Below are 25,178 nucleotides of genomic sequence, written 5' to 3' on the forward strand. Positions count from 1 at the left end.
TATTCAGAAATTCAATATAAAAATCTGGCAATCCATATTTTAACTGTAAAAAAAATCAAATAAATAATCATACCTTGGTCCAAACTTGACAGGTCTGGCCAATCTGTCATATGTAATATTCAAAATTTCCATCCTCTCGTCCATAAACACAGCGACAGTGTTGGTTTCTCTGTCATACTCCAGGGTGAGCAGATTTTCGCCATTCACCCTGAGTTTCTTTCCAATCTGCACAACGGCCTTATTCTTGCCCTTGCCCTCTCTTCTCAGGAAGTAGCGCCACTCAAATCTGTTGGCCAGGTCACCATCAATTTCCGTTTTTTGTTTGGCAGGTACTGGGAAGCTCTCGCCCAACACAGGGTCGATGTCTGTCAGGACCGTGTACGCAGTTGTTTCTGTGCTGATCTTGTGCTTCCATGGTGTCTCACTGGTCACGCTTCCATCGGGCAGGAGGGTAGTTATATGCGTTTCCTGCTCGCCAATCTTCTTCGACACGCTAGGTCCTGAGATGAGCAAAGACACAGGTTTTAAGTCACCTTGCTTGACCTTGACAGTGGCGCCAATGGTGCTCAGATCGAAAGACAGACTGATCACTTGACCGGTCGGAGTGACTGCAGAAGTAAGTCGGCCAAACTCGTCATAATTGTAGACATAGCTTCTGCCGGTGCTGTCCAGTTTGGTTTTCAAAAGGCCTGTAGAGCCGTGGTAATCAAAGGTGACATTGTAGTTGTCAGGGGTGCCCAGCTCATGCAGCATCCTCATCCTCGACATTCGCAAGCGGCACTTCTCGCCTTTAGTGTTCTCGATCGAAGTCACCTGGCTGGCGTAGTCTCTCAGCAGGAATACCTTGTTTCCAGCTGCGTCTGTGACCGTGCTCAACTTGCCGTTGCTCGTGTTGACGTTGTAGGAGAAAATATAGATGGTCTCGCCGGTCAGGATGTTCTTGGTCAAGATGTGCTGACCAAACCGGTTGAAGATGTAGATCTCCTGCGTCTCAGGTGAGTAGATTTCGTACTCACGGTTCGCGTTGGCCTCAGGCAGGCTGGCGGTCACCGACCTTATGCGGTAATTGGCCTGGTCGCTGATGTGCAAAATGCCGTCAGGAGTAACGGTGATGGAAGAAATCGTATTAAACTTGGAGGTGGCGGCGAGGAAGTGGTCCTCGTCGAAGCAGCCGCAGCCTCTGTCCAAGCAGTTGCATTTTGACTCTGCTCCCGCAAAGTGCTGGATCTTTCCATCGGTGCCGATGACCCTGACGCGGTTGATTCGCTGCGAGTCACTCTCGGCGACGTAGAGGTCACCATTTGGCGCGAAGGCGATGCTCTGAGGCATGACCAAAGTCGCGCCGGTGGCCAGATCCGAATTGTGGCTTCGCGAGGGAGAGCTACAGTGCAGCGGCCGGCCGGCGACAACCTTCACGCGGCCGTCCAAAGTGAGCTGGAGAATCATGTGATCATCGATGATATGCAAAGTGTTATCCAAGGGGTTAATGGTCAGCTCGGTAGGCCACCTCAGATGCACCTCCTCCACCTTGAGGGTACCCTTGCAGGGAATGGGCTTCCAGTGCGACTTGTGCATGTGGTTGCCTATGACCGTGGTGACGATTCCATCTCTGTCCACCATCCTGATGTTGGTACCGTCAGCAAAGTAGATGACGTTATCAGCAGACACAGCGACTCCTTTGGGGTAAGCCAACTTGGCGTCCCTGGCCAGAGCACCATCGCCGCAGTGGGCCTCATCACCTGGCAAGCAGCGTTCTCCGCTGCCCACAGCAGTCTCCCAGTTCCTGTCAGGATCACTGAAGTCGTCAATGTTGCGCACCTTGATGATCTGGTGTGACTCAGGGTCGGAAATATAGAGCGTGTTGTCCATGGGGCTCAGAGCTAGGTGGTACCTGTAGGAGACTCTGGTCGCATTGAGGCGAACCACAGTGTGCACAGAGCCGTCGATCATAATGCGTCTGATGAGATTGAAGTCTCCAACAAAAATAGAACCATCAGGTGCGTAGGCAAGCGCGACCGGAGCCAACAGCCTCTGCTTTGAAGCAGGCCCTTCGCAGTCTGTGCAGTCCAAAGCTCTTTGGTGTCCGTTGCCCATGGTGGTCAAAATCACTCTTGGCTTGTGCTTCAGGTAAATGTTGGAGCCATCGCCCTTCTGCAGAATGCCCTCGTGGAAGTTGTACCTGTGGTGAATGTCCAAATTCCAGCCTCCCACCTCAGAGATGCCCATGTCGTGACCACTGAGTTTGGTAGTCTGCACGTCCCAAATGATGTCGCGGCAGTCGTTGTACTCGTAGCCAACCTTGACCATTGCTGTGGTGACGCCATAAACGCGCTGTCTGTAAACATTCAGCCTATTCCAAGCATAGGTAAACTTGATGTCTGGGTCAGCCTCAAAGGTCTTTTCGAACAAAATGCCTTCAATTGTAATTCTGAGGTGGACGAGTTTCAGAGAGGCAGGGACTTTGCCTGGGGTGAGCTGCAGTTGGATGGTCGAGAGATAGCCGGCCGCTCTTGAACTGTGGTACACTAGATTAAGGCCAGTTCCGGGGATGCGAAGGCTGTCCTGTACCACCTGAAATAAGAATGTGACAATTACGTTTCAGATGAATTTGTGATCATTGGCTTCTTTTGATTAAATCTTAAGTTACTTTGCAAAGCTTAAGTTAATTTACTAAAGTTCTTAATTAATCAGGTTAACTCCGCAGCAATTAAATTGCGCTATTTATGTGTAAATATGTAATTGATTAAAAGTGCATCAATAATTTTTAAAAATCGTACAATCATGCTACGATACAGCATGTAAAAAAATAAATATATTTGCTGGAATAAATTAATCTTCTGTAATTTTAACTAACCATTATATAAAAGGGGACTTGAGATTTACCTGTGATTCAGCAAGAATAGCACTTTTGTCAGGACAAGCGCCTTGAAAACCATGCTTCCAGGTAGCAAGAACAACGGGCTTCATCAGGTCATAGTCATGATCATCGCACGTCTGTGGTATTATAGCAACAGCCTTATCTTCTCCCATGCCCATTTTTACAGTGTTGATCACCACAACCTAAAACGAATAAATGAATCAGTGAAAGACATTTATTTTTGTATGAAATTTTACCTCATTCCATGGAACATTGACAACTTGAGTTTGGGGTCTGAAGGGACTTTTGCCAAACTGCAGGGTGACAGCTCCACCCCCATTCACCAAGAGGTCAAACCAACCATCCTCTCTGGTCATAGTAAAGCCTTCCAGGAGCAAACTGGTTGCCACCCTCACACCAATGACTCCCATCCCTGAGGAGGTGACGATTCGCCCTCTGATCACGGCTGCCCGGCTGGAATAAATTTCATTTTAGAGTTTGCTTTTTTGCCGTAATATCGGCTGACATGAGCACACACGTCATTTTTAAGCTATAAATAATCCAGCACAGAAAGGACAAAACGCTAGAATGAAGGCGAAAGAATATTAGCGCACAATTAGCATAAATATATGAGGCAATATCAATGGGTTTCAGACAAACACACACTACTCAAAAGCACAAACAGTACCCAAAGAAAGAAATAAGAGATCTCTTCTCGCTATTGAAGTTTTCTAGCACTCTAAGAAATTGTCTCTTTTCTCTAGAGTTTTGTGTTTATTTATAAATCTATATGAAATATATATGTCATTCTTGTGTGTTTGAAGTCTTACCTTGTGTTGAAGTGATTCCAAAAGACACTGAGAGAGCAGCACAAAAAGAGAGAGCGTCAGATATATGATTTTAGTATTAAGCAGCAGAGAGTGTAAGCGATTTGTTGTTAGTGTTTAGCCCCCACATTCAGTAACATTCATGCACCAGATTAGTCGACTTTGTCTTTCCAGATGACTTCACATTTACAAAAAGAGTCAAAATGATTTGTTGTTTAGTGCTTACTGTATTTGTTTTGTGAGAAAATGTAAAATAATATGAATTTGTTTTTAAATTGGTGAAAATTTTGACTCATTGAAATTAACAAGATATATTTACAGCAGAGAGAATGATAATTATAACTCAATCGCATTATTGACTGGGTCACAAACATATTGAGAACCACTGAATGGTCAACAGTAAGGGATGACAATGAATTGGTAAAGGAAGAAATACCTTTCGTTGAACGATTCCTGTTTGGCGTAATTCTGCAGGCTGCCCTCCTCAATTAAGAATTTCATCCGCTCGAAGAAAGAGGCTGTAATGGCAGGAGGCTGCTTCCTTAGCAGAATGTCGATAGGCTTTGGTGCTGACTCGCACAGTTGGTTTGATCGGCACACGTGGTTGCCACAGCATTCTGGGTCTTCACAATCAACCAAGCCATCTAAAAATTGCATGGTTAATATTTAATGTTATATAAATAATTTAGTTTTCTTTGCCCACAAATATATTATAAATTCTATTTTTGCAAGAATTTCAAAATAACATGATACCTTTGTCATTGTCCTTTCCATCATTGCAGCTGCTTTCGAGGGCAACGTTACAGTCAGCTCCATCCCATCCATCATAGCATTTGCACTCCCAGTCACCATCAACGTTGACCTTGCACTGCCCATGCCCGCCACATCCGCTTGGGCAGCCTTCCAGAGTGCAGTGTTTGCCATTCCAGCCAGTCACGCAGAGGCAAGTGCCGTTTTTACACTGGCCGTGGTCAGCACACCTGAGATTATATCAAGTGTTAATGGCTTTTCAGACTTGATTTATTGATAGTAAAGTACCTTGGGTCACATTGCTTCAGGCCGCAGAAGTCGCCGGCCCATCCAGGGTCGCAAGCGCAAGCGTCTCCTTCGCAGTGACCATGAGGTCCACAGTCCAAATCGCACATTTCTAGAAAGTTATCCATGTGACTTCATAATTATAAATTACACGCGTTTTCTTACGTTTCGAGCAGTCGTCTCCAATCCAGGGTGCATCGCAAGTGCATTTCTGCGCCTCCAAGTCAAATTTGCCATGCCCATTGCAGTCTGGCAGACACATAATCGCGTCGTCGTCCGTTACACTACAATCTGCGCCCTTCCAGCCCTTTTTGCAGATGCAAGCGCCCTCGACGCAAAAACCATGTCCGGAGCAAGTCGGGTGCGGACAGTCAACTGGAATTTGAATATAAATTTTCTATTTTATACCCAAGCTGAAACAAGGCAAACTTACCTTCCGCGCAGAATTTGCCCTTGAATCCGCGGACGCATTCGCACTTGCCGTTGGTGCAGTGGCCGTGGCCGTTGCAGTCAGGCACTTCGCATTCATCATGCCGCAAACTACACTCCTTGCCTTTCCAGCCAGGGTTGCACTGACACTCTCCGTTGATGTATTCGCCTCGTTGACTGCAGAGGACTGGACAAACGCCTGTAATCACACGAGTGTGAGTCTGTTATCAAACGTCGATGAGATTGCTATTAGGATTAGAAAATTGGTAGAGTTTTGGTTATTGTAAGACGTCAAGATTTTAATAGGAGATCGATCAAAAAAATTCAAGAGAAAATCGTAAAACTTGATACTCACTCTCGCTACAATCTTCCCCACCAAAGCCAGGGGTGCACTTGCAGTGCCCGAGCAGACACTCTCCTTTGCCACTGCATCCGTTGGGACAGCTCTCGGTCATATCTTCAGCAACGGCGGCAACAAATGAGATTTCCTGGGGATCTCCATCGTCGTTATAGAGGGACAAGAACCAGTGGCCCTGCTCCATGTAGTGGGTCACCTCCTTTTTGACGCTTGTCTGCACAAGATAAAATAATTTGGTTAGTGGAAATATGCGACCACGTGCCCAAGTTGTAAACCTGAGTTGCGAATTTTTACCTAAAGTGACTTAAGCTTTGCATGCAAAATGCTTTTAAAAGATTTTTGGAAACACAAAGCAAATTTTGTATTATGTTTCAAAGACACTCACCGCTGAAGCCCTGGTAGTTCTAGCCTTGAAGCCGCTGAGAACCTCAATAAAGTCATACTGCGTATGAGTGGGTAGCGCGTTTCGTCTGGCAAAGACACCTATGCTCGCTCCTCTGGGGATGTTGTAGTCAAACTTGACGTAGGCTGCTTCAGGCCGATAGAACTGCATGTTCCAATAGCCGTATTGCGGAATGGTCTGCGATAATTTCTGGCCAAGTTGAATTAGCGAGAAAGTAGTGCCGTCCGGCGGGAATGTTCGTGCTGGGAAGGTTTTTCCTCCTGTGGATAGCAAAAAAAGGCTTGAGCGGCATTCAGGCGGAAAGCTTGTTGGAAGGGAAAGCGTCTGTCTACCCGAAATTGGTGATTTTAAAATGAAGAGCAAAGTTAAATTATGTTTTTGAATGAACAGTATTCGTTTAACTTAACCGGTTATCATATCATAAAATTAAAAAGCTGAATTATAAGCACATTTACGATTAATTTTTGAAACTGGGTCAAGATTTTATAAATGTGTTAAAACAAACATTTAATAATGGCATTATATTATGTCACTATCTATAGCAGTAACACTTTAGGATATATATATTATTTTATTGACAAAATTAATTTTTAGTTACACCAATTTGGTAGTATAATATATTTTCATTGGGCATATTTTCATCAGTAATATATTGCTAAAATAAAAGCATAAGAAGGAAAACAGGTAAGCACACAGTGAGAAAAGAAAGTAGAATAGTTAGCAAAATAAGCCTTGAAAGCCATATTGGATTTACTTATGTCATGCGAATAAAAAATATATCGTTCGTATAGTCGATACATTGCATGCACAACACGCTATACTTTCAGCATTCTCTCTGTTCTACTCGAGGGGGCACCAGGTATGTGTCGCGCATCCACATAATAATTATGGTTTAATTCAGCGTCAGCGGCAGCAGCTTGCGTCAGCAGCGAAATTAGTAGACATTTGTTCTGCGTGTGTTTGAGTGTGTGTGAAATATCACACAGGTCCTGAGCAGCCATTCTCGCACGCCAAGCTCACCTTCGAGGATAAGAATCGTGGGCGGCGGTGGCGTGGGACACGTTACCACTGGGCAGGTGACCTCCCGCTCCGTGGTGGTGACCATCTCCTGCACGGTGGTGCTCTCCACCGTCGTCTCCTCGGCACCCTCCTCCTCCTCGTCAACCGCCAAAGGCGCAGCCGAGGAGGTCATTAGCCCTAATGGTGTGGTCGACACCCATTCTTGGTCAGGGCCGCCACCGCTGCTGCCTAAACAAGGGCAGTTACACTGACACTGCGGCCTCACAGAGCTGAGGTTAGCGGACACGGCATGCTGCATAGCGTCCAGAGTGCGGTTAGTGGCGGACGGCACAGCCACGGACAGGACGTAAAGATGCTCCGGCTCGGCGTCCTCGTCATCCTCAGTGGCGATTGTCACATTCACGAGCACGCGTTTGCCGGCACGGTCAGACGAATTGAAAGCGGGGCTCTCGGGTTCGGAGCGGGGAAAGGTGCTTTCGGAGTCGGTATTAAAAGCGGTTCCGGGGGTCGACTCAGTGGAGTTCGCGGGGTTAGCTGGCACACTCAGCAGATTAGGGCTTTTTTGCTCATGCGCAGGCAGCACGTGGTTGTCCAGCCGGTTGGCGTCTGGACTGGTCACGTCCAGAATAAAGCCGCTGCCCAGCTCGTTGTCCAGCTGCATCTGCGTCATCTCAGCGGCCTCGAGCACGTGCTGGTGGCGGTGGTGTCGGCCCGGCTCGGCGGCCGACACGAGTGGCTGCGGCGGCGCCAAGTGCTCGAGAAGAGCGGCGCCGCCGCTGCCCTCCGACTCATGCAAGGTAGTTAGCGCAACATCATGCAACAACAAATCTACGTGCTCAACAACCGATCTACGAACGCGCTCTCCTTTACCTCCTGCGCCGCCACCGCCGACAGTCGCGGGCCGTGACCTGCCCGACGACGTTGTGCGGTTGTCGCCCTTGAAGCCGTTGGCGTCCGAGTTCTGGTCACCCACGAACACGGTGCACGCGGCAGAGCTCTGATATGACCAGTTCAGCAGGTTGGTAGCTGTGAACGCACGTTTTTTGGTGTCACGAGAAACAGTTAACAATAAATTTTATAAACCAATAATTGCTAACTTTCTTCAGTTACTAGTTTTCAGATTAAATTTAACAAATCAACTCTTTCATTGGGACAAAAATTTTAAAATTAAATTAAAAAATAAAAAACAATCCCAATCGGTCCCAATCAGAACATTACACGTAACTTGCTCCACGCAGACATTAACGGACGAAAGATGAAAAAAATGTTTTAAATGAGATAGTGACTTACCAAACATGTAAGTGAGAGCTGCTGTCAACACAACACACAAAATGATGAAGACTATGGCTGTACATTTCCACGAGCATTTGCTGGCGAGTCCCTTCCGGAACTGGAACGACCGCGACGATTGCGGGAAATGACTCGAGTTTGGCCTGCGCATGTTGCCCCGTCCTGGTAAAACAGGAACCGCGCCTCCAGGCCCAAATGTCATCCTGTAACTGAGCACGAAAAGTGTCATCCGCGGTTTGATGAGGGGTGTGCGAAGTCAACTCACCTGTCGGTGCTCTTGTGGTCGCCCTTGGTTGGGCTGCTGCAAGACGAGTTTGACTTGTAATCCATTGGTGACGTCTTTGGTATGTCTGAAAGCCGAGATTTCCGAATTGCAAGCGTTAGCACTAAATTTGGACTGCTTTCGACGTGAAATTAAGTGAATCGATAAAGAGGACGGCCATACGCCCGACACGAGAGCGGCGCTGGTTGCATAAGCTCTCACCTGTGGGTATGTACACGTTACCGGACGGAGTGCGAACCAGGCATGAGGGTTCAAAGTCGCCGTCCCTGATGTCAGAAGCGGTAAGGCCAGTGGTGCTGCGGCCGTTGAGGCGATTCATCGACGGTTGGTTTCTTGGTGGCACATTTGGAGGGTGATGCGAACTGTCGAGGAAACCACCTGCGAAAAGACCGAGATGAAGGAGTGAGAAACTAACGGTTTGCATGTCTGGCACATCAAATCAAGTTGGCGGAGAGGAGTAAGGCGCGTGCAACACGCGTAGCTAAAACAAGTCAATTACGGCTGGGAAAAAGTTTGCCTCTTTTTCCTCGTTCCGGGTGAAAAAACGAGGCTTTGTTTAAAATGAGCAAAGTTTCGACGCAAACACACGGCTATTTACACTATTCTTGCGTGAAAACAAATGAAAGACACCGGCGTAATTGGAAAATATTCGGCATCCCTTGCGGGTGGAAGCTGCAGATTGACTGCCTCTTATTTTTCTTCTGCGGTGGCGTGCAATCATGCAAATGGCTTCAAGGAGAGAGGAATTGCGCCGAGACACAGATGTGTTATTTGTCTCCGCAAATTATTTTCCACCCTCGCCCGCACTCGTTGCCGCTGCTAATTCTCAGATTTCCAATATCGACGGGCGGAGAATAAACGACGGCTCGTTTTTCACGGCAGCGAGAGGTAAAATCGAATTTGCATTTTACTGCCGAATTTGTAGGGCCTTTTAATTAAAATTTTAGCGAGATCAAAAAAACGGGCCGAAGCAAGCGCTGTGTTTGTGCTGGCTGAAACGCTTTTTAATGACCACTTCAGAAAAGTTGTGCTGCTGGCCAACTAGAGACTCGGATGGACAGCCAGTAACCCCAATTACGGCTTCCTATTAGCCTGAGAGCCGGCTAAAACAATTTTGTTCGCTCGTTGGCTGCACCCGCGCGCGCGTCCGCCAGACTCACTCATGCCAGCAATTTTCATAAAACACAAAATAATTGGCGGTGCCTGCTTTGTTTGTGCGCGGGTAGGAATTAAATGGGAGTGATATTGTTACCATGGTTTGAGTGAGCCGAAAAATTGCAAATTTTTATGACTGCCGAACCGAACCAACGTTCCAGTGTAGCAGCTAAAAGCAAAATAGTATGTGCATTTGAATAACTCTGTTTTTGTGAGAACGATTCTGGGAAGATTCAAGTGTTCAGATGTTTTTATTTTGAATCACTTATAATTTTCTACGCAAAATTTTGCGTACGTTTTCCGCCTTGGACATGCTCCATTTAACCTTTACTTCTATAAGTTTTCAAGAGTGGAGCGCGCTTTCCACTTAAACTAGATTTTATTCCACCAAAAACTCATGTTGACAGAAATTTAGATCAAACAAAAATTTTCCTCTACCTGCACCTCTCTCGGAAAATTTGGCAAAGGCTGTGCATCGACGGTTGAATAATTTCGCGTCGGTTGCTTTCGAATTTAGACGAGCAAACATCAGCAGCCAAAACCTTTGCCACTCTCTCGCCAGAGAGATAAAAGCGGCCGTAAAGCGGAGCATTTATTTTTACTTCTAAATTAAATTTGCCTCCAGCGGCAGTGCCGTAAAATTCGAACCCTTAATGCGGCAAATTCGCGAGATTCACCGTAAACGGCTTGAGAGAGCGGCCATTTTTTTCGCACTCACGGCAGCTGTGAACCGAGAGAAAACCACCAAGCGTGAATTTCCTCTTTCGCGATAGGCCGGAATTATTAGGAGGCAGACGAGGAATATCAGTTTGAGAATGTGTACGCGGCCGCCATTTTTCGCCGTAAATTACGACAACGCCTTTTTAATTATACATTCGCGGAGATGGCCACTTCTTATCTCCGCCTGCCAGACAATGACATAAAATATCCTGCAGCTCAAGGCGAAATAATAAATTTCAAAGTTTTAATAATATGCTGCTGCCGAGAGCCGGGAGTGACGGGCGTGACGATAGGAAGCACGGACTCGAATTATTATTTACGGGCAGGTGCTTTCCTGCTCGCGGCGTCTTGCGAGCTGAAGGTGTTAACGCGCAGCTCACGCAACCCTTTTCCACTCACAAAGAAAGGGACGACAAAAAACACACAGCCGCTGGTGTTGTGTTTGAGAAATGGAACAAGCGCTCGCGATTTTGATGGATGCACCTTTGGCATGACTTGCTTTTGCACACAATGGTGGAAAAATTGCCGCCAAGACGCATCGGCGACAGGAAATGGAATTTCTCGTGGCTTGTTTGAGTGCTCCAACTTTTGATGGAACGCCTGATGCTGAAATCCGGCAAATTCCAGTTGCAAAGAGCTAGAGTAAAAAGTCAAACAGTTGAGGGCATGAAAAAATCCACTAGCCGTTCTAATTCTATTTAATTTTGCCGCGTCTGCTCTCCCGTTTCCGTTTCTAAAAACAAGCCGTTTGGCCAGTTTTGCCGGCAGGAAAGCAAATTTACAGAGCAAATAAACGGCAGCGGACGGTTCACTCTCGGCTCGGGCAGAGGGCAGCTATTCTAAATCAGAGTCCTTTGATCAGACTAATTTCGCCCAGCCGCGTATGTACACGTGTGTTGACGTCGAGCAGCTCTCTCAGCAGAGTTTATCCGAAAGTAACACAAGCGTGTGCCTTGCGGACAGGAAAGTTGGACATTTCACACATGGCCCGTTTGCTCTTTGATATGCGTTTCGACCCAAGTGGCGAAAAAAATTCGGCCGGCCATAAATTGCCATGCGGATCCGTTGCGCCGACGGCGTTTCTTACTTTTCGGATTGAAATGAGATTGCGCAGGGCGGAAAAAGAGCCCCACGCGAGTGAAACTTATCGAAAAAAGCACTCAGAGCAGCCGCAGCAGCGGGGATTGACGCTCGGCAGCCAAATGCAATCACACGGGATTATATGCATTGTGGGAATAAATTATAATGGATAAGTCTAGTCGCAGACATTATTCACACAGGACGCGGTAGAGCAAGCGCTCTATCGATCTCTTGGGTTGACGCACGCGATTTTTCTAGAAAATCGCAGCAGACACAAGAAAATTAATGCATTGCCTTCAATGTAATGTTCCAAGAACCTATACAAGACCACGTACATGCTAGTTTCGCATAGAGCGCGATTTTTCAGGTTTTTATCAACGTGTATAATATATTTACTTGAGCTCAGATATTGGATTATCATAAAGATTTCTCTTTAACAGGAACGAAAATATTGCGAATTGTGCTAAACACCAGAGCAGTTTAAAGAGGATATGTTCTTGCAGACGCGCTGAACAGTTTTCTTCACCGAATATGAATAGAATGTTGGTTTGACCTTTCACATTATTTGAGGCTCTTGTTGGAGAAACACCGAGGCGCAAAATAGGCTCGCAGCGTGGAAAAGTCAGCAGATTTGGCAATCTCTTTCGCGCACGTCTGCCAACACATGGTGCCGCGGAAACAAAAAACGAAACTCGCGGGTCCCATTAATAACGTTTAGCTGGTGCAATGGCAGACGCACACGCGCTCAAGCCACTCATTTAAAATGTACCCCAGTCGCGATCAGCACAACAAAAACTGCTGCATTTCCACAAAAAACGGGGCGAGAAATAAATAAATAAATCGCGGGCATGCCGCTTTTCCTCTTTTTCTCTAGCTCATACAAAACAATGCGAGCGAAGGAAGCATATATTTCAAAAAATTTCTGCTCTTGCCGCGCGGGTGGCAGAAAGGAAGAAGGAAAAAAGAACTGGCACTGCAGTCGACGCCGCCTTTCGCGGAGGCAGTGGCAGATATATTTATAACACAGCGACTTTTCCGCAGCACCAGCAGAGGCGAAAAGGCGTCTTTTCCGCAGTCTGGCCCGCTAATTAAAAGGTCGACCACGTAATCGCGAGTGACACCTGCAACATTTATCAAGATTACGCCCGCGGTCCATTTATCCCCATTTCGCTGCACGCCGCTGACGTCACCCGACTGCAATCTCGCTATATGATGATAATACGTGAGCATGTGTATAATTATAATAATCCGTGCGAGTGCTGCTCTATTTAATTAGGCGTGCGTCTGTGTGTAATTAATTAATTTGTGCCTCGAGTGAGATGTTCGCCTGCCGAGTGAATTCGAATGCAGGCGAACGTGTGTTTGCCTTAATCAAGGAACGATGTCTCTCTAATTACATACGCGCCGAGCCCGATTAGTTGCTACGATAATAATTAATAATCGAGCACGCGGCATATGCATTAGGCGCACTTTATGCTGCTGATATGCGCACGAATCCGAATGTGAAACAAATGGCTATGTGACACGACGTAGCGTCCGCACAAATGAGCATTACAGGCCTTAAGGCGACAAAGCTTCATGCTGACCGTGAATTTTCATTTGGACAATCATAAAAGTACCGCGAAAAAACTTAAAAAGCTTGAAATTTTTGCTGCCTAATTTTATGTGTTGATAAAGTTGTTCCGGATTGGATAAATAAATCACAAATATTTTAGTTCCTTATTATAATAGCTTCATAAATAAATCAGTAATATTTTTCTTACTATTGAATGGAACACATATAGGCAAGTTCAACAAACTTTCCGGTTTGAATTTTTTGCTGCTCAAGCTCAAAAGCAATTGTAAATTCTATTTATCGGCTGGTTGAATAATTTTCTATTTACTCGCATTTAGACGACACGAAAGAAGACCTTGAATATAAACTGCAAATCCCCTCACTCAACTTTTATTAATCAGAGTGAAGACCGTGCCTCTGATGATAGCGTGTCATCTTTTGAAGAGAACATTTTTCAGCACGCACGCAAGCTGACTGACAAGCAAACTCGATTGAGAGCAGACTAGAGAATAAACAAGGGTGAAGGGGTTGCTGTCCGCGATCGAAGCAGAGAGGGCGCATGCACGACCTTTTCTATCAGCGCGTGTTATCACGGCTCTCCGGTTTAATTACACCCTGGGTGGCGGGTGGGCGAGGAGAGTTTCGTGCCAAAAATTTTCCTGTCCGTCTTGCTCTAGCAGACGAAATAAATTTGTACATGCAGTCGACAAAAAGCAGTAAAAGCAGGCCCGGTCAGCACCCCACCGGGGGTAATTGTTTTATTACGGAGGTGTGAAGCCGATAACAAAAGTGTTGGCTGGCTGGCTTCTTTGTCGTTCTACCCTCGGAGGAGAAGACGCGCAGGCAGGAAAGAAATGGAAAAAGTGCGGGTGAATTTGAATAATATAAATCAGGCTGCGCCTCCCGCGGGGATTCGCAGCATAGTTTTGCTCTTTCCTGCTCGCAAGATGGTTTGTTTCCTCTTTTCTGCTGCATCTAATTTCAGAACTTTTGTGTCGTGTGCCGGGCAAAGTTTTTGATTTACAAGTCTCGCCGCTTGTTGCGGCAATTTTCGCGCAACACAAAGCACAAGAGGGAATAAATATGTATTGTTATAATAATGCCGCGTCGAGTCTCGCGAGTCATTTGAATTTGAGATTTGCACCAATTGCATTCCTCGCCTCAAAAGACAGTTGGAACTTTGCTCAAGTCATTGTTGTGTCTTCTTCGAGCAGTGAAATATCGGCGAACAAAACTACCCAGATATAAATGAAACTCGTTGCTAGGGTAGATCTGAATTGCAAACGGTGTTTTTATTCTTTCGTCAAGGAAAGTCAATGCTTCTTAATACAATTCAAGTTGATTTTGGACACACACCACACAGCCAACCCTTTCCTTCATCAAATTACTGCACCGAAGCTGATTCAAAACTCAGCCCTGTGCAAACAAGTTTGGAAAATCATATCAAAGTGGCGTGCATAATATATTGAGTGTTTGCCGACGCCAATCACACCGGCTTTCGCAGGCTAAAAGCTTTGATAATCACATTATCGAGAAAGAGCACACGGGTGCAAAGCGCAGGTCTCGCAGCTTTTCGCATCAACGCAGCAAAAGTCTAATTAGAGGGCCCAGGCTTCTTTTCATCTCCAGATCGGTGGAAAAATTGGAGTTCGCTGCCGCGGCAGGGGGGTCGCATGATTAATCCGCCCTTCCTTTATTCAATATTATTACACACACGTGCAACGTCACTATGGCAACTTCCCAGCATTAATTTATTATTATCGACAAGCTGCAGCAAATGTGCATCTTTACTTTACAACATGGAAAATTGCTCTCGACGCCCTTTGATGTCGGATTTTCCAACTTTGGTGATGAAATCTCAAGCATGTGGACGGGCGATATGGATTTGCTGAAATTCCCTTGAAGAGAGAGAGCTTTTAAATTGCATACACGATAATAAGGAAAGTTTTCTGCTTTTGGATGATATGAGATACTTGGAATATTTAATGCCATATTAAATTTCGTTTATTAGAAAACCGATTCCACGAGCCTCAAACGTGCAGACAGCTGGAAAACCCAGTGAATTAACGTAAGGAAAGGCAATAATTGATAATCGGCGAGAAAATTAACCGTGAACTGCCTGCTTGGGTTTGTGAGTGCCAAGATAAGTCTCGAATTCATCGTGTTGAATAAATTTCACATTTTAGTGGTCGCGCACGGAATTATTACGGGTTCACGAGGGCAAGCGCTGATATCAGATGACAACGCCACGAGTTGACTGCCGTGTGCGCGATTTGAGTGATATCTCGTGATCACGCGAACTGTACGTAAAGCTCTGCGTGAATTTCCACCCGGCTGTTTATACGTATGAATTTCTAATGCTGCTACGGTGAGTACGCCGCTACGGATTTTATTGCCCTTGCTTTATATACCGCACAGCGGGATAATAACTCTATTTCCAAAATCGATACTGGCAGAATTAATTAGTAATTTGTGCTGGGCACTCGGGATTAAGGTTAGTAGCCACCTGGCGGACCCGACGAGACCAAACAACTCCTCGCTTGGAGCGAGGAAAATCGAAATAACTCGGCACTCGCGATTATTCATTCAGGTCGAACATTTTTTCCACAATCTGGAGTGTATTTCCATTTCCACCCCACAGCTGAATGCAAAGCAGTTGCCTCTGGAGTTTGCATTTTTCATTTTCCCTCTTTTTATTTGCGAGCGGCTGCAACGCGCGCGTGCACTGCTCTCGAGATGCAAATAAGCCCGTTTAATTAATAAGCAAGCGCTCAAATCAGCAGCCACAAGTCAGGCGAGTGGATTCATCCCCCTTTCTTTTCCGGCGCGGTTTCCATTCTCTTCTTTTCTCCTGCTTGTTTAAGTGTATTCCACTCACCAGCTTAATTTGAATTTTTAACCAAGCCACTCTCTCGCTCGTTCTCAATTAGGTGGATATTCCAGGGACGCATCGGGGAAAGATTCTTGTATTTTTTGCCCTGAATTTGATGGATATTCGATCATTATACGTTTTCTCTGCGTGAGCAGAAGGAAAAAGCCAGCAAAACTCCGCGTTGTTATTATTGGGTGTCAATCAGGATGATAGGTGACAACGCCATCTTAACTCTATCGTGCAGAGAGAAGGTAGTAAATTGCTTGTTACTGGGATGCAGCATTCTTTTTTTCCCAATATCCGCCCAGAAAAAGTGTCAATTTTTCAATATAAATAGATGACTCCATTGTGCACACGGTTTTTAACTTTTCTTCTTTGCAGAAGGAGAATATTTTACGACAGGAAATTATCGTGCGAAACATTAATACTTCTAAGTGGATTTTCCGGTTTTTGATTGCTTGGGAAAATTAGCCATTCAACAAAACCACAATAATATTGCATTTCCTAACAAACTTTTCCTGAACTATCGTGGGAGTTATTTTAGTTCAATATGATCTTGCTAAAGGTTGTAAAACGAATTAAATTAAAAGTAATGACATCTCTTTTGTGGCTAGTCATGTACGCAAAAGAAACGAGAAGAAATTCTTCGCACACTGACGAATTAGAAAAGTTATTCCACGCGCAAGGCTCTCCAGAGACACTTCTTCCCAGGGATAAATCTAGGCCACACTGAGAGCGTAAGGCAAATTTGCTCGTTTCTCCATCTCCAACGTTATAAAAAGCAGCAGCCGACGGCATGAAAGAATTATCACTCGGCTCCAGGAGCAAGGAGGAACAATAAAAGGTCACGCAGCGCACGATGCCTGCGTTTCCCTAGGCCAGATAACGAAAGTAATAGTAGAATAGAAGCAAGCGCACTGCCGTTGTCATAATAACATTCAATATTTTCCATTTTTTATGAAGTAATCCCCTTTACCGCCTTGCGTCCTGCTTTTTTGTGCCGTCGCGTTTCTGCTGGCAGCCAAATTAAAATAGAAATCGAGTTGCTGCCGACACAATAGACTCCGCTGCTGTAATCTTAATCCCGAAAGCACACACACACCCCTTCCCTGCAGTAAATTTTCATCACAGACCGATTATTATTGCTTCTATGTGTTGAGCGATAAAATCCCTTCAGCAAAAGATGCTATCACTTACAGCTGCTGTATTCGTCTAATTTCCACAGAGATGCGAGCATTTGTTTGTTTGTTTTCTCCACTGACGAGCGTTTCCATCACTATTTCTATTTATTCGTGCCCATTACGCTAATCGTGCGCATTGTGTGTCTGTCGCTACCCCTTCTTTCCACGTGACATGAGTGACGTGGTGAAATCTGACACCACTATCTCTGAGGCAGGATCTGCGGAGATGAGCACTCTGCGGCTGCAAAGAGTTTCAAGCACATGGGATGAGAAGCGGCTTGTGTGTTCAGCTTAAAGAGATTCGTTTGCAGTCACATTTCGTAACGACAAAACATTGCTCCACATCAATCCATCCATACTATCAGGCTGTGTATTCGGTATTTTCTAAATTATGAATTAAGAGAGAGCAATCCTAATGGAAAGTGTCCTAACACTTCTCTGTAGTCCATCATTACCGTTTTTATTTGCAAACAGGCCATCTATACAAGAAATTAAACAGAACGACTTAAAAAACTGTTAAATTATCGTCACAAGTCTCATGGCAATCGCTCTGTTTCCTAAAAATCGTACTGAAAAAAGTTCAGATACAAAGGGAAGAGGCCAAGAAGAACAAAGTTTATACTCGACTATGTTGACTGAGTCTTGATCAGAGGGTTTGAACCCAAGGAATTCTCTGTCTATGGGCGCATGTACAAATAATTCCCTGGAAGCATCCACGGTGTCCTTGCCAAATATTTGCGAGTTTCACACCCAAATTTATCGCTACTTGCTGGTTTGCACCTTTTCAGCATGCGTGATTTGGCTTCACGGGACGAATGTCTAGCGTTTCAATGCAGTCCGCGGTGCGGAGGCAAGTGGCCCTTGAGTGGGCTGGGTCCTTGTGCGGCCTGGTGCGCCCATGTTATTGGGACCCGGGTTTCAGCATTCGTGCTAGTGCAGTGCGCGCCCTTCCCGATCCAAGGACAGGGATAAAAAGAGCAAAAAATGTTTGGGGTTTACTTAGTAAGCTTTAATTAATAACTATTTTTTACTTACGAGTTTTTTTATCAATTAAGCTAAACTGAAGGAAATATATGCCTGATCTGAAATTTTGAATAACAATTATTGTTATATATCGCAAAAAATGTAATTTCCCTATTTAGGAAACTTTCTGATATCTTGTAAGGCACTTTCCGTATGACACTGTTCTATTAGGATACTTTGGGGGCAACCCCATTCAGGACACTTTCCGCAGTAGCACCCCGAATTAGAAATCGTCTTATTAATGCACTTCGCCTGCATTTTTCATGGTCAGTCATCAAATAAACAGTTTATAGTAACTTTAAGTACGAGGATTGAACTGATTTTCTGAAATATTTCTAAAAATTTTGAGAGCCTGCGATTCTGTGTAATTTTCATGTAGTGCAGATTTGCATATTGAGACAGAAAATTGCAGGTAACAGTGGGTATTTTTTGCAATTCATGCTAAAAGTCCTTGGTAGGCGATTCCGATAAAGAAGTTGACACTAATACTCAGTTGTATCAGATTTTTCTAAAGCACAAAAACACTAATTCAAGTTCTATTTCAAACAGCTCCGTAATACAGTATTTACACAAGCCAGGACAAAATATAATTCGGCTCTTTTTATGTGTACCGTTCATGCAGGATTAAAGCAGGAGCTTGGTGGGGAAAATACTTCAAAAAGCCTGAATTAATTCGAGAGATCTATAGAGACTGTTGCCAAACAGGCTTTTATTCAGAAATGTAGGAGGCAGCGCGCAAAACAGGATATTGCATACACGTGAGCCGCTTTTAATCCAATTTGGCCTTTTGCATGACCAATCGCATTGCGTGAGCCTGTTTATTCTGGCTCTGGTGATGACAAAACGCCGGTAAATAGCAGTATGTTGCGCGGGGAGTTCAAACGGGCCGCGGCAGTGTGTTGGAAAAAGGAGCATCTGCCCCGGCCCAGGTGAGTGCCAGGGGATCATCTTACCTGGCGACAACTTGTTATTTTGTTGCAATGGGAGAGGAGGAGTGCATGCAGGGGTCGGATAATTTAATTACAATTATTATCAGCTTATTTTTCATCAGCACCCTGCGCCATTAGAGAGACGGTGGCTGTGTCTGCTGCTGCAGCGGCTCATCTTCGGCGCAGATAAAACACGTAGCAGCACGGGAGGACAAAAAATGAGAGCGAGAATTGCATCCACACGGAGCTGTTATTACTAGGGGCCGTGCGGCACGATTTCTCAGATGTTGCCAGGGCGTTGACGGGGTAATAACGCGGAGTGGGGTTTCTTGAGCGCACGTGTGAAATTCCTGATTCCGGTGCGGCTGGGAATTGCACTGACTGAGAAGTGTGCGTGTGACTAACATTCGTACGAACGGTTTGAACAAACAAGATAATATGTTTCACGTCAAAATTCGTGGAGAGAACACGTCAAAGACACTGAAAACAAACATTTTTTGATACCTTAAAAACAATTCTCTAGAGACTTTTCATACGCTCTGTTTGACGAAATGTATGATAACATTATTCTCAAATATTTCGCACGATATCGTTTATTTGCACTGCAAAACATCTATAAATAATCCTTTAATTAAATCTGCACGAATTCGGTAGCTCTGGATCGCGATTTTACACTGCCATAGCGTCAGAGATTTATCTGGGCAAGGGCGGTGCTTTTCTTCATAATAAGCGAGCGGGCGCCATCCATATCGCCCCGCACGGTGGCGTAATCCCCGTCGCCAACCAGTTTATCATTGGACTAAATCTCGGCCGCCGAGCGCTCACATCAGGTTGCGTTTTTATAATAAAAAGAAATAGAAGGTCGGCGTGCGTGGCGGAAAAATTGCGTTGTTAGCTCTCTTTGTGGCTGCTTTCTCTTATTTTGGCTCCAGCCTGGCCCTGGCTGATGCTTCTTGTTATAAACGAAATCTTACCCCCATAACAAGATTGCTACGCTCCTCTTTTTTCTCCAGTAGTTGCAGCCCGTATAGCGAAAGCAACAAATTGGAATTGCGATGCCGAAAAGAGCTGGTGGATTTGATATTTTCGCAGCCGCGACAGAAAACAGCAGGTCCACATTGCTAGGAGTCTAACTTCCGCACTTGTTGAGAAGCGGAAATCTGCGTCATTGCAGTGGCACCGGGTCTGGATTAAGTCTGCGTAAGGTTGGCCCCAAGGTCGCATGCAGAAAATAAAAACTAGTCTAAATAGTAGGTTGAAAAATACAGTCCGACGCAACTTGATTAATTTTTCCGAAAATGCATGATTCCTTCGTTCGCTTGGAAAACTCAGCAGTGGCATATACATTTACACTTATTAAGTGTTTATTCACGCTCTAAAAGCCATCAGCTCTGCCTCACGTATTGATTTTAACCTGAGCCTCCTAGTCACACAGACACAAATCCCACCCTCTCTTCACCCCGACCAGCTGCTGCATGCACGCTTGGGCTGCTCAGGTATGTGCACTTGCCGAGAGCCGACCATTATCTTTAATGAAGTTCATAATCTGCTAATTACATCTGCATTCAGCATACTGAATGGGTATTAAGCCGCAGCAGAGATATCAAATAATGCCTTTGCCGTTCGCAACCGATTCCGCGCGCGTGTTGCCAACAGTTAATGCCGCCGCTGTTAATGAGTCTCCCGAGTCTATTGGCAAATTATTCCCAGCAGCCCATCCAACAGCTCATGCACACACGGGGATCGGTGCACGCAGTTTAATTTGGAGTCGGCTGGCGCGATTTGCAATGCTATTTGATGCTGTATGGTCTTTGAAATTGATGCCATTACGGTTTGATACAAACATTGAGTCACCACAACATTTGATCTTAACCTATTATCAAGTGCTCAACCAATTTTTAATGAAGCTAATCTCGTTTCGCTCGCTATGAACGATTCAAGCGTATAGTTAAGTGGAAAGTGAGCGTTGAACAGCTATTAGGAATCCGTCATTTCGACTTTTCCATTAGCTGCAGTTATTCGCCAGCACCAATTTTGACGAAATGCGACCAGTAATTAAAATGCGCGGAAAAGTAAGTTAATACTCAGCTGGCTGGTCTCGCTCGCCTTTTTCCAGCGCGAGAAAATTCCACGCGGCAGCAGATAGGAGCTAATTTGCCGGCAAATATTTTGGTCCAACGTTTTTGCGGCACGAGCCTTTTTACGAGACCATCAAGCAGGCCGCTCCTCGGGTTTATTGGTTTGCGAGCGCAAAAAAACGGACGCCATATTTTTCATTAGTTCAGCACATCCTTTCCTTTGGGCACTTTTAGTCTCAGTCAGTACACCGTCTCACAGAAAGTAAACGAGAAACTATTATTTTTAAATTAATAATGAAATACGTACAGTGAATAAATCTCTGGCGTTTTACATCATCAAAAAGGGCATATATCTTCTTTTAACTCAACATAATCCGATCAAAGCATTAAAAGTGGGAGTGAGAGGCTAAAAAAAATCAACGAAATAGCAACCTTAGAACTTCAATTAGGACTAGTAATTACACATTTTCTTGGTGCTTTCTTTTGCCTCACCATTGATTATTGGATAGCAATGATGAGATTATTCCATACTGCGAGCTCGTTTTCTCTCTGGCTCGTCTATCTTTGTGCCAGCGTCTCGAGTTTCAAATTCGTCTGATGGAAATTGGATCGCGCATTGAAAAAGAGCATCCACCGGTTTGCAGCCCCCGCACCGTGTCTTGAGCAAAATGACAGGGCGAGATTCTCTCCCCAGCATCTGGGTGCCTCTCTTTTGTGCTCACTTGCCGTTCTGATTGCGCACAAAAAGCTGTTCAAAATAAGATCCCTGTCCGTAGATTACAATATGAGAAAAGGTCGAGACAGTCGGATTTTCACTGTAAACACAGAAATATCGAGTTACTCGAAAAAAAATTCATGCCTGATTTCTGGAATTTCTGGTTCTGTCTGTAATTTAAAACCACGGCGCTGAGCTGGAAGCTTATAATTTTCATCACGTACGCTTGAAACACTTTTTACGGATTTTCCGAACATGAAATGTCATCACGTCCTCGTCGCTGACCGTCAATCAAGTTGTCACTATGCAGACTGGGAATTAATTTGAAATGCAGAAAATCCGTCAGTGTGCGGGAATAATATATAAAATGCACCCACGCAAAAGGCCTTTCGCGGTAATGCAATTTTTCTTCCCCTGGTGCAGTAGGAACTTTGTGCAGCGCGAGGGTGACGAGTAAATAAATTTCGAGGCGCAAACGAGAGAGCAGAAGGAAGCGAGTGTTACGCTCAAACGCAGACGCGAATCATAATGATAATAAAAATGACAGAGCACCAGCTTGGGGTTGCTGCTGACTAGTGCGAGAAAGCGCAAGAGCGCGCTGGATCAAATTTCACTCTCTTTCTCTCTCGTGTGCTGGAATGCACAAAAGCTGGAAAGAGCTGGGGTGCACCGCCACCACGAACACAAAGGGCGCAAAATAAAAGAGTCAAGTCCAACACACGCAGTGAATTGCGATGGAAATTGCACTATTATTTGCCGCCGAATTTATTACCGCTCCACGCCGGAACTTTTATACGCATAAATCATTTCTGGATTACATTTTCACGATTACTTAGCAGCTTTCCAGGCAAATAATTGTGTCATTAAATATAAATAAAAATTTTAATACACTTCTGCGGGTATTTACGTAGTTTTTAAACCGATTGAAAATAGAGAGGGTGGCAAAGCCGAGTTACAAAATATAATTTTCTGAGATCACTCGAACCTTTTAAATCAGCTTTATCAAACCAACTTCAATCTCAACAATTTCCGTTGCTCAAGGAAAGAGCCTGATTATCGATCATCTCAAGATCTGAGCTTTTAAGGCGGCGCCCACTAGTACCAACTCCAAAAAAATGTACTCCTTTTTCGGGCAAAACGAGTAGCCCAGAATTTTATAATTTAATAGCCAGCTCTTGAAACCATCGCTTAATGGAAAAGGCGTCGCGTAACGCTGCTGTTCAAGAGTTTCTTTCATAAAACTGAAGCGGCCGGGGGTTGTTGTGCAGCTCTCCGACGGAGCAATTCGATTTTGGGCTCAGCAGCTCGGCTGCAAGCAGCGGGAAAAGGCCGTTTGCACAAAGTGGTCGTTATCATTAAACAGGCCTCCTTGCTGCATGTGTCTCGCTCGGCTGTAAAAAGGCGCGTCAAGTGGAGCCCACGCGCGTAATTGAACATTCGCCCAAGCAACTAACAAGGAAAGAAAACGGCGCGCGCGTATATCGATTATGCATTACATGCGACTTTTTACATGCTTACCATGGCCGGCCGCTTTAATCAAAGAGTTGCCCGCAAACTCACCTGCAACAAAAAGGCAAAGAGAAATTAGCAAATCTGCGGTCGGGTTTGTTGAGCATGCTCTTTCCTTCCTAGGGGGCAAAAACAAAAGGGCGGCCCTTTATTTGCCGCACGTACGTATTTTCTTTTTATCAAGGCTGCGCGAACACACACACTTTCGAGGAGAAAGACCGACTCTTTAGTACCCGAGCCTGTACCCACCACGTTAAGAATGGTGAGTAAAAGTTGTTTTGCTGCTGTGTTAAAGGGAAAAAATATCGTTGACCATAATACAAAGAGGGCCGGCGGTGCAGCTTGCTGCGTGGAGAACACACCACTCCGGAAAAGTTTCCATGCAGCTTGTGCAATGTTCTACGGCAACTTGTTTTCCTCCACTTAAGGAAGGAGAAAGTAGAATTTATACGAATGTGTCTCCTCCTCTGCAGAAGGGGCGGAAGAAGGCACGCCGCATGCATTTTGCACCACGCGCTCAAATTTTGTTTTCTACTGGCAGCAGAAGTACACTCAGGGAATGGCGAACAATGGAAGAGGAGTAGTGAGGGAGTTGTTCATGTTGAATTGGCCGCGTCGGTATCATTAGATGCACAGAATAATGAGCTATTAGTGACACTCTTTTCAGCTACATGTTTGAATGTGCGAAATAAAAGGAAAGGTTAAAAATCCTGCCCTTGCTACAATGTTTCGATTTTCATTGCTGCTTGCAAGCTAAACGATGGATTCACCATTTTTCGACATTCCACCTTTCGAACGTCTAACTAATCTAAAAGCCACATGAATGTGGACGAAACCAAAATTGCAATTACAAATTCTGCCCTAATATGCAAGCCATTAACCGCATATACAGGGCGAAATTGTGCATAAAATTTCATTTGGAAGCGGGGGCAGAGCCATTGACCTGACTCTCTCCACCGTTTTCAATAAGATCGGGCAGCGATAAGGAATTAACGCCCCAAGGTGTGCCCCTGTCGGGTTTGCGGGCACGTCCTCTCTTTGCCGGTCTGCTGCTACTGCTGGCTAGGCCACACTGAATGCCTGCTAACCGTGAGGATTGATGTTGCCGATAAGGAGCTCGAGGAAGAGTCAGAAACGTACTCTGGCCCCCTTTCCCCATTACAAATACTCACACACTCGGCGCTCGCGGTCGTTAACAGACCACACATCCATATACGCGCACAAGAAGATAGCGGTCCTGATGGAGACATTAAGAGAAATATTTTCAATTTTATGGAGTTGCTTCTCTATATAGACGAGTGTAATGTCGGGTAATGCACTCGATGTTAAAAATACTTTGCAGCGTATTTCACAGAGGAGGACCTTTCTCTCAGCTGACTCAAGCAGTATCTAAACGTACCAGCTGCCTTTGCACACCCCATTTTCCGTTCACATTAGTGCATCCTTTACAGAATTGCAGTTCACTGTACTTGGCGCCACGACTTGCAGAATAGAACCTCTGGGTGGTTAAAATCCCTAGCTGATAAAAACATTTTAATGCCAGCCATGCAATTGCAGCCAATAATGTTATTGTTTTCAAGTGACATCAATGATGTCTCAGCAGACTTTTCATTTTTGACCGCAGCATTTAAACCACATTGTATTAAATGTGTGGTGTCGAAAGGCTGCAAACGACCGACTCCCCAGTCACCGCACTCGGCGACGAGAAAAAGCTGCAGCCGGTGCATCTGGTTCCAGTTTGTCTGCGCGAAATCTATAAATCTACCCGGTTGATAGGTGCAATAACTCTCGGCGCAGTGTTTCTCGCTGCAAGAAAAATCCTCGTGCACTGCTCCTCGCTTCACATATTCATGCGGCTG

General features: G+C 45.1%; 1 protein-coding gene across 5 annotated transcripts in view; it reads right to left on the bottom strand.

The window, feature by feature from the left end:
• Ten-m (teneurin transmembrane protein Ten-m) overlaps window positions 1-25,178 on the bottom strand; it is a 227,306-nt gene that overhangs the window by 4,778 nt on the left and 197,350 nt on the right. For 2 of the 5 annotated variants that reach the window (XM_065491624.1, XM_065491627.1), the window contains 16 exons: window positions 8,704-8,880; window positions 8,485-8,569; window positions 8,220-8,428; window positions 7,800-7,955; window positions 6,930-7,157; window positions 5,892-6,169; window positions 5,504-5,720; window positions 5,153-5,347; window positions 4,885-5,094; window positions 4,723-4,831; window positions 4,438-4,664; window positions 4,121-4,328; window positions 3,688-3,714; window positions 3,115-3,331; window positions 2,884-3,060; window positions 74-2,571 (listed from right to left, as the gene is read on the bottom strand). In XM_065491624.1, the coding sequence (XP_065347696.1) occupies window positions 74-2,571; window positions 2,884-3,060; window positions 3,115-3,331; window positions 3,688-3,714; window positions 4,121-4,328; window positions 4,438-4,664; window positions 4,723-4,831; window positions 4,885-5,094; window positions 5,153-5,347; window positions 5,504-5,720; window positions 5,892-6,169; window positions 6,930-7,157; window positions 7,800-7,955; window positions 8,220-8,428; window positions 8,485-8,569; window positions 8,704-8,880 (5,218 nt within the window). The remainder of the gene's footprint in view (window positions 1-73; window positions 2,572-2,883; window positions 3,061-3,114; window positions 3,332-3,687; window positions 3,715-4,120; window positions 4,329-4,437; window positions 4,665-4,722; window positions 4,832-4,884; window positions 5,095-5,152; window positions 5,348-5,503; window positions 5,721-5,891; window positions 6,170-6,929; window positions 7,158-7,799; window positions 7,956-8,219; window positions 8,429-8,484; window positions 8,570-8,703; window positions 8,881-25,178) is intronic. The other 3 variants (XM_065491628.1, XM_065491626.1, XM_065491629.1) reach the window with 3 other exon arrangements.

Source organism: Cloeon dipterum, chromosome 4 (genome assembly GCF_949628265.1).
Source record: "Cloeon dipterum chromosome 4, ieCloDipt1.1, whole genome shotgun sequence".
Classification (NCBI taxonomy): Eukaryota; Metazoa; Arthropoda; class Insecta; order Ephemeroptera; family Baetidae; genus Cloeon; species Cloeon dipterum.